The sequence below is a fragment of the Anopheles coustani genome, chromosome 2, assembly GCF_943734705.1.
Source record: "Anopheles coustani chromosome 2, idAnoCousDA_361_x.2, whole genome shotgun sequence".
Taxonomy (NCBI): domain Eukaryota; kingdom Metazoa; phylum Arthropoda; class Insecta; order Diptera; family Culicidae; genus Anopheles; species Anopheles coustani.
Genome location: NC_071289.1, coordinates 94527746 through 94537455, shown reverse-complemented (window position 1 = coordinate 94537455; position 9710 = coordinate 94527746). Strand labels below are relative to the sequence as shown.

General features: G+C 45.8%; 1 protein-coding gene across 1 annotated transcript; it reads left to right on the top strand.

Annotated features, from left to right (window-relative positions):
- The first annotated feature begins 5338 nt into the window (after positions 1-5338).
- LOC131262574 (uncharacterized) lies at positions 5339-9094 on the top strand. Its single transcript, XM_058264616.1, has 10 exons — positions 5339-5597; positions 5668-5803; positions 5874-6027; positions 6086-6591; positions 6651-6767; positions 6851-6949; positions 7773-7875; positions 8223-8415; positions 8583-8683; positions 8777-9094. Exons 1-10 carry the CDS (start codon positions 5339-5341, stop codon positions 8933-8935), a joined length of 1827 nt encoding a protein of 608 aa, XP_058120599.1. The 3' UTR covers positions 8936-9094.
- Positions 9095-9710: the final 616 nt, after the last annotated feature.

Genomic DNA, 9710 nt, shown 5'->3' with positions numbered 1-9710 from the left:
ATCAGTAAACAAGGCGGATGGTTGTAATGCCTTATGCGTACAAAAGTCGAACCTCTCGGATATCCTTTTGCCATACTTGTTGGAGAGGCCGAAAAAATAGATTAAAAAAGCTACAGTAGGCAGGGAATGTGCTTGTGTACGATAGAATGCTTTCTCTACAAGCAATCGACAAGCAAACTGCGGGTCCGTCCTCCGTCCTGCCTCGTATCTTTGTTGCGCCCTCACCAAAACAACGGCTCGAATGGGACAATTTTCTCGTTTATTCGGCTGTGCTTTATGTGAGCAAATCAACCGGAAAGGGAAACGCAATCGAAGAAAGCGCATCAAACTGGCGTAATCGACAGCGATATTAGGAGACACCCGATAGGCGGCATTGACAGGCGACCATAACCATCGCTGTCAGGAAAATATTTCAATTATATACATCCACTGTCACCACTCCGTTCCAGCTACAGTCAGCGTCCTTTCCCAAGCGTGTCAACGAAGCGGTGCCGAAGCATATTTGTTGCTTCTTCCGCACTAACGCTAGCCATAGTCTTCTCGCGGACAAAAACTTCCCATCCGGTACGCCACATCCGGACGTATATGTGTGTGGGAAGCACGCTGCGGCTGGGTAGGGGGTGGAATTCTTTCACACCTTTTCACATCCATCACAGCGCATCCTATATCAAGCCTCGATGTCGTTTGTCCATCCATCCGTTCTTCCTTCCTCGATGTACCATTTGCAACGGCTTTGGATGAGTTTTCAAGGAGAAATGTTGTTTGAAAACGGTTTTTAATGCATTTCAAAGTAACGGAAATGTGTTTGTCAACCTTTGGGCATTATTATCGACCACAAAGCACTCCTTCGTAGTGAAAATTGATCAATTTCCACACACCTATGATTCACCGTACCAACTTAAAATAGTTGCCTATCTTCCAGGTTAGTCTTCTCCATTTACAGTAGTATGGGAGATAAGCAAAATTCCCTCGCTGACACTTTCCACGGCGCATCGACAAGAATTCAACCAGAAGAACCACTCAACCACAGCCCACAGAGTGTTAAATCCTTCTTCAACAAGTTGCTCCATCTTGCGCATAAAACCAGACCTGGTTACTAATGGTTTACAGCTATTTGCCTCCAAAACGTCTACCCTTTGTCCTTCGCCTGTCTCACCGCTTGCGTCTTTGTCCACTTCCGGAAGTGGTAATTACAACCCGCAGTCGGATCGAAACATGAGCATAATTGACTCATTTTCTGCACCTGCAGCCCCGTTCCAAGCCTCTGTCCCATCCTAGCTGATTGTGAAGAGAATTCAGTTTCCGCCCGGAGACGAACAATGATGAGCGCACACTGCACCACTTGAACCATCCGGACGTACCGGAACGGTTGCCGAGAAGAAAGATCGATTTGAGTTATGCATCCGGTTTACTTCAGCTCACTTTTCCGCTCCATACCACCCACAGTCGCCACGTGGGATGGCTCAAGCATGCTCTTCTTCGCTTTCGACCAGCGAATATCCTGAAGTATCCAGCACGAAGACAATTTGAAAGTTTTACGTTCGGAAAAGCGCACTCTAGCTGTGTAAAATCTCAATGTTTTACTGAGCAAACCTGTTGAAGGGGTAATAAAGGCACCAGGAAGTTTCTTCAGGAAGACATCTCAAGCTTACGGTACTTAAAACTAACCCTACCTTAAAGATGGAATTAAAGGCGATATGCAGCAGAATGGCAGCCGTGTGATGACACGGCATGCTCTTACGAAACGCGTGGTTGTTCAATCTAGCAACCCGACAGAGCAATATTAATAACCAATCTGTCTTTCCTTTCACCACCACCACTTTTCCACTGTAACTTTGAGTAACTTTCATACTACCCTACCTAAACCTCGTACCTTCAGTTTGTTTAATCAACTTGCTGAGAGATAAAATGAGCAGAACATTTTCTTTAATATAATCCTAAAGAATATACAGAGGTGATTGACTTTAAAGAGGAACACCATTTTTTTTTACTTGCAGTATATGCAATCCAAACGGAGGCAGCATAGTTTTTGTATAGCATAGTTAAATCAAGGGTATGTACAAATCCCTTTGAACGAAGCCTTGGTCACCAAACACTGACACACACAAAGACTGACGTCACAAAATAACTTATTATATTCCTCCTTACCCACATAAGGCACGGGCTTTCTATGGTTTAATAAAGGACCCTACGCGAGTTTCAGCTGGCAGCCATATTTAAATGACTATTCACTGAACGTAGCCCGATTGGCTTATCCGCCGTTGTCGTTATGCAAACATTTGCGCAACACAATAGCTGTCTAACCATTGAAAAAAACCCCGCAAGCTTTTTCACCTGCTTGCGAACGATGTACATGTACACATTGGTTGAATATGCCATTTTATTCCTTCGTGACGTTGACATGGGATACATGCGAAATTAACTCACTTAACCCAGGAATTTCATCGTGCACATCCTTCGGCACCATTTTGGCACACGGTTTGCTCGGGGTTTGAAGGTTTTTTCTGCTTTCAAGGTTATAAAGGGCCGTAAGGTTTACATTTGCATTGTATTAAAACCGGAGTGCATGAAAAAGATGAAGAAACTTGCCAATCAGGGCAGGAAAGGATAAAGATTAGCCTCCCACCTTCTCCTACCGACACACCACGCGACGGGTTTTCATTATGATTGACAGAAATGTAAAATTTTCATACCACGACAATTGACACAACTCGTTCGGTATCCTTTTCCAGCAATTCCGTTGAGCTACGCTGGAAGGGGCAGGGTGTTCTGATAGGTGGAAGGTGTTTGACAGGCCACGACGCCGGTGATTCGAGCCGAGTTTGCTTAATGATTGTGCATAGATAAATAATCTGTCGCTCGCGCGAGAGCGGGAGGGCTAGGGAAAACTTATCACAAGTGCGAAAATTTATAATCAGCGTCACTCGCAGCTGCGATCGGAAAGCGGCCCGCTGGCGTAGCTTATGAATTAAACATTTCGCCATGACGCTTATTTCACCGAAAAAGTGTAAATTACGTTTCTCGGACGTTTCTTCCAACTGGAGCTGATAATATAATGTATTCACCCGTATTCAACCATTTAAGCTTAAGTAGAATTTCTAGTTTAGATCTGTGCTAAGTTTGAAACACAAAATCAAGTTATAATTATGTCATGGATTTCATTTGTACAAAAGAGTAGATACAACTAAATACTTTGCATAATAAAAATGTAATCTGAATATGTGTTAATTTCGATTAAGATAACAACATTTCACATCATTGGATCGAAGTTATGCCTCATGCTATTTCGATAAATTGGTGCAGGTTTAGATTTGGTTAAAAACCTGATGTGATTAAATCGCGATAAAAGCGTAATAACGATGACGCTGTTGTTGGCATGTGGCCACCGGAAGAAGGCAAATTTGTTCACACCGTTGGCAGGAAGCGAACTTTCTCGTCAACGATCCCCAAAATCGCCGGCTTTGGAAAAGCGGAAGCGCACACAACCAACGCACACAAGCATACGCAGCGAACCGGCGGTCCACCAGTCTATTGGCCCGGGGTTTCCTTCAAGTATCGTTCCCGCCCGCCACAAATCGGTCATGCGGAGAAGGTTCATGCCATCGTTATGCTGAAAGGCGCGCAACAGTGTGCTTCCCTTCTGTCCGCACTGTTGTCCAATTTCGACCATGTCCACAGGAAGGAAGTCTGTTTTGGGGTGGACGGGAAGGACGGGAAACGTCGGGAAAAAATGAGGGGCGAGACGGAAGTGTGATGAACTTACACAGGAGGAAGGGCAGGAAAGGAATTTTCTCGTCACAAGGCCCGGAAAACAGGCACAAGGTTAGAACATTTCTTGGTTTGTTTCTTTCCGTTTCGCCATTTTGTGTGTAGGTGTGTATGTGTGTTTGTGTGAGTATGCTGTAATGTAATTTCGTACCGGTTACCAGCCCTCCTTCCGCGCCCCTGGCCAGGGAGAGGGAGCGCCTTCATCGCTTCAATTTCCGCTGGATTCTCCGGGGGCCTACAAAGCATCATGTGTCTTAGCCCGAGCTCAAACCCGAAGAGGACCTTCCCCTGGGGTGGAAACAAAACGCCATGCAATACCTTTTTCGGACCAAATCCATGCTGCATTAATGGAGATTTATCTGCGCTCCTGTCGACGAAATCGGTTGGAATAGGTTCGGCCCAAGTGGAGACCTGTCGCATCGGCGCGAGCACATCAACCTACCACGGCGGAAAAAGGATTTGGCGAAGATTCGTGCTGCACCAAGCGTGTGATTTACAGCAATTCGAGCGCCCCATGTAGCCCTTCACGTTTAAGTGACCGACCGGACAAAATTTGCTATTATTTTCTCACTCCAGCCGATCCAAGGATGGCTCAATATAATGCTGGACGGCCGTACATCATCGAGCGCATCCGGCAGACACCTTTTTGCGTGATTATCGGATTGCTCGCGCGATCATTGATGAATGTTTTTTTTTCTCCATCTGTTCCTGAGTTTGTCATTCCTTGAGGTCGCTGAGATTCTGACGCTGGAACTCTGGTCATTCATCGCTGAACAGTCCATTCTGTGGATCTACACCTCAAACCAATAAGTTAGCGAATATATTAAACATGACAGCCTGAAAGGTTCACATTTTCACCGGTCATCTCGGGCCATCCACAAAGTTCAACACCTTCTCCATCGACCCCCAACGCCCATTAAACGTATCCAGTTTCACTCATGCTTTACAGTTTCCTCGACAGCCACCGTTGGCGTTCGTCCTACCCAGCATTGCTAAGTGATTAAATCGAATACCCCCTTAGTTCATGAGAAATGCAGCGAGAGGAATGGCGTTGTTGAATCATGAATGAAAGTAGTTACGACTAATGAGCCACTTTTGAGTCATTTCCATGAGATAGAGGCTTAGTTTTTTTATTTATTGGCAACAGATAAGCTAAAATCGGAGCTCTTAACTTTAGTCGGAATAAATGTTATGTAACAGTTACTATTATTATTAATTTTCTTTTAGAACGCCTGATGTTTGAAACTTTTAAACTATGATGTTTTTTAAACTTTTTGAAGGTTTGGTTGAAACGTTAAAACATTCATGGATAATAAGTTAATAATTGGGCAGGTGGAAACATTTTAAACAGGTCTAAACAATGTCGACTATACCCGACGGGATGATCTGGTAGTGATTGGCTCGAGAGAAGTGACAAAAAGAAATACACTTCAAACAGTGACCTCCATTCCCGCAACCAGCGAAAGTTCCAAAAATGTAACCTCGAAAGTACGCCACCGACAAAACGCCATCCAGTTAGCACGAGCTTGAAAGCTGTCCCGTGACGCGTGTCCGCAGCCGCAATACAATGATGGAAGATGGCAAACCGCGGAAACCCACCCCCAATGGTCACGGCCTTCGAAATCCACGTGACCTGAAGAAGACGCACGCCGACTCGTGGCCAAGCACGACCAAACGCGCCTCGCTGCCAGCCAGTCCGAAAATCATCAAAACTACCGAAGATGACTCGAGCGTTGGGGACGTGTTCGAGTACTGCCCAACGCAGACATCTGTCACCACGCCGTCTACGGTGGAGATTGACTACGGAGCCATCAGTCCGAGATTCGAACGTAGGGCCATTCTCGCTGTACTAGCGCGTGTGTGTGTGTCCCTGTCCTGATTGGCTCTGTCTCGTTGCAGGCAAACGGTTCGAGTTCTGCTATCCTTCCGTCTCGAAGGAAGACTTCTCCAACAGCATATCCATCGACACGCACGACATCGACCGCAAGAAGAAGCGCATGTATCCGAGCAAAACTCCGGACAACTCGTTGGAAAAGTATGAAGGCTTTGCCGGTGTCCGCTGTTTCACAGTATTAACGATCTCATATCCTATATGCTTTCTGCAGCGAGTCCATACTCGATGGATCGATGGGGAGCAGCAGCTCTCCGAGACACAGTTCCACCACCGCCAGAGTCAAGTCTCCGTCGCATTCTCCCCGGCACTCCCGCCGGCAACTCAACAGTGAAACCATCAACATAACTTCTAATCCGGGATATCAGGTAAGAACTTAGAGCATCACCTCCAGCATCCCGTTTTCCTCTCATGCCATTATTGCAGGTTCTCCGAAACTCCCACTCGACTCTGGATCGCACCTGCTCGGACAGTGTCGTGTCGCTGGCATGCCGCAAATCGACCAGCGACCTTACCAGCGAACCGGCCATGATGGGTGGGTGCTCCATGGGAGGACGTCAGGGACGTCGCCGGAGCAGTCACAAGGGCGGACTGGCGTTGCTAGCGAGCCGGAAGGGTTCGCGCGACTCGATCAAAAGTGCCGCCTCGAACACGTCTGTCTTTTCCAACGAAGACATTGGCCCGCTGGCCTTTCAAGCGTCGGCTCGGGGTCGCCAGAGGAGGACCTCCAACTTTCTCGAGCTTCCCGTGCCTGACCACGCGAGACCACGTGTCTGCTCGCTTCCGGAGCGCCCGTACAATCCACGCCAGAGCGACGATCTCTACCGATTGCGGCACTTTTCTATCAGCAAAGGAACTGTGGTCAACTGCGGCGATTCAATCATCTCGCGGAGGTCCAAGAGTAACACGAGTGTCAACTCGACGGCTAGTCGGTGAGTAGACTGAAGCAGCCGGCAGAACGACAAGTTGTCAATGGTTATTCTTGATCCAGGGCTAGCGAAAGGTCACCCTTCGAAGGATCGTGCTGCGGCGGAGGTTACGCCACCGTGGACTCATTGCCTTCCTCGCACGGCGACGACGACGACGAAAGCGAACCGATTGCCACGAGGTAATTAAACGGGGGCTCTGCCCACAAAAAAAAAGGAAACAAATCTCGGTCGGACAGCTTAAAATTTCTTTCTTCCTGCTCAGGTACCGCGTGGTGATGTTGGGCGACTCTGGCGTCGGTAAAACGGCCCTGGTTTCGCAATTTATGACCTCCGAGTATATGCACACGTACGATGCAAGTCTTGGTAAGTAGTGAAAATGGACGCAAACCTGTAGAACGGGATCCGGTGGGTTGGGAAAAGCTCGACTATAAAGCGAACCTTTACTCTTAATTGAAAAATGGCCCAACCCGTGCAGTAGGGTTTTGTGGCTCTATGGAGAAAAGGTAGAATATCTCTATGTTTCCAACGCAGCACATACAATGTATACTACTAGTTGCCATGGATGTTTCATACCATTATGCGAATGATGCAATTGTTACCTATTATTGCATCGAAACTGGACTTTTTGTGCGCTGAATAAGAATGATACAATTTAATGTAATACAAATACAAATTTAAAACAAAAAAACAAGAACATATTACCGGAAAAAACATAATCTTCACTAAAACAAATCATCGATTTATTTTGACAAATTAAGTAAACCTGCCTGGGAATACGGAAACAAGGAATATAGGTTGGACGAGAGTAAATTAAAGAGTAGAATTTCCCAGAACGTAATTGGAGACGTAACGGCCACGCAGAACTAACCGTTTTTCCGACGATGATGATGATGATGATGGTGGTGGTGGTGGTGGTGGGGAGGCTATGTGATTAAATTTGATACCCAAGAGGAGCACAAGCAGCAAACAAAAAAAAATATCGCATCATGCTAACTCCTCGCCAGAGCAACCGAAGGAGATCGGACCTGGGGTTGTAAAACATAATTATCAGAATCAGAGGAGTGAGATGAGCTTTGAATCGATTCGTTCTTTCGCTTTTCTTTTTCCTCTCTACTATTCTCTTCCCTTTCCCCTTTGGAACGGCGACGCGCCTCGAATTTCGGGTACAAAACGGTCCGAACAAACGATCGGAAAGATGATGAGTTTGGCGAGAAGACCGTTAGCGTGCTGCTGGACGGCGAAGAGTCGGAGATGATATTCATCGACCATCCGAACGTGGAGATGAGTGTAAGTAAAATGACTAGATAACGCAATTGCGTAACTCAATCGGTAAAATCATTGGAATTCTAGAAACATCCGTTTATACTAAAGAATAACTTTGGCCATAAAGTCCTAATGAGATAAATTCACATTCAGAAAATTCATGCTCTTCAATCCGTGTTACAAACGCCATTATAAAAGGAAAGGCTTATACTATACCGTTCGTGGTTTGGAGCACGTGACAGATTTCCTTTGCCCGCAGATCGATTTGTACGATTTGTTGCATTTGGCGACATCATTACGGACGCATTTCGTAGCTTGCAATCGTACAGAATCAGAAAACAAACATATAATACGGTTTCCGCATTCCACAGGTGGAAAACTCTCTGTCTACATACGAACCGCACGCTTGCGTGGTCGTCTACTCCATCGTCGACCGAAACTCGTTCCGGGTTGCGGAGGAGATCCTCAACTATCTCTGGTCCGAACACTACACCAAGGAAAAGGCGGTCATCATCGCGGCCAACAAATCCGACCTGGCTAGAGCTCGAGTCATAACGACGGCAGGTAAGAACTTGGAAAAAGTTGGCATGCTCTGCAACCCAAATTCATGAAATACAACTTATCGAACTTCTTTCTGGATACACGCACTTGCAACTGGCAAACACACACGCGCTGAACGAAATGATACGGGATTCATCATCGTCCTTAAATCGACGGGTGAAACCTGACAGAAGGAAAGCAACTTGCGACGTCACGGGAGGCAAAATTCATCGAAACGTCGAGCGGAATTCAACACAATGTCGACGAACTTTTGGTTGGCGTACTCAAACAGGTATATTAGCGCAATGTGCTGTCATTAAACAGCGTAGTCACGAAAATGATTATTATTTCTTAATGCTTCCTGAAACATTTACATCTTTCGCAGATTCGCCTCAAAGAGCAAAGAGAGAAGCGTGCCAGCGCCACCAATTTGCGAAACTCGCGCACCCAAATGTCGCTGCATATCGCCAAGGAAATCCTCCACAAGATCTGTCTCACAGACATCACCAAATCGAAAAGCTGTGAAAATTTGCACGTGCTGTAAATAAGCAGCGCAAAATCCAACAATTGGAGAAACGCTCAGTGCAAGCAGTGGTTAGCGGTTATGTTTTGTGTACGAGCGATTTTTATTAACCAAAATGTTGTCAGAAAAAAAGAGAATTTATCAACACTCACCCACCATCACCTCAATACACTCTCTAACTACAGGAAACAGAAATAGGCCCGTATCTCCGTGCATTGGTATCAGTATAAAAAATGATGGAAATTATTAAATATGTATTGCATTATTGTGCTAAATGATTGGGTTCTGTGCTTGCGCCCGTGCGCCTGCAGACTTTTGTGGCATTGTCGCCTACGTTGAACGTTTTCCCACCGAGTTAGAAAATGTTGACCACATTAGAGTAAAACTAGTAGACAAAGACCAGCATACCAGGAAAAACCATGGTAGCTGGATCCAGGGAGACGAGTTAATGCACAACTGATTCCGCATGGCGATCTTTAGAAGTCTCGAAATGAACTAATCAGACCTAACTACTTCAAATGATAACATGTAACAGTTGAGGCGTGCGACAAAAGGCGTGAGCTACACTTTGCAAAACGTAAACTAAATCCATCAAGCAAACCCAAACCCAACATCTATGCCCTATAGATAAGAAGCGTGCATTACACTACTCTGCGCAAAGCGATCGCAGGAAAGACTGGTATATGAAAATAAAAGCATGAAAAGCACTATCTTGTGAACACGCCACTTATAAACACATCGTATATGCACATCGGTATATACAATCTTTACAGAAGCAACGCAAAAGGATATTGCC

Coding starts and splice junctions, on each gene's coding strand:
- LOC131262574 (XM_058264616.1), top strand. CDS start 5,339: ATGGAAGATGGCAAACCGCGGAAACCCACCCCCAATGGTCACGGCCTT. Junction 5,598..5,667: donor CATCAGTCCGAGATTCGAAC/GTAGGGCCATTC, acceptor GTCTCGTTGCAG/GCAAACGGTTCGAGTTCTGC. Junction 6,950..7,772: donor CACACGTACGATGCAAGTCT/TGGTAAGTAGTG, acceptor GGTCCGAACAAA/CGATCGGAAAGATGATGAGT.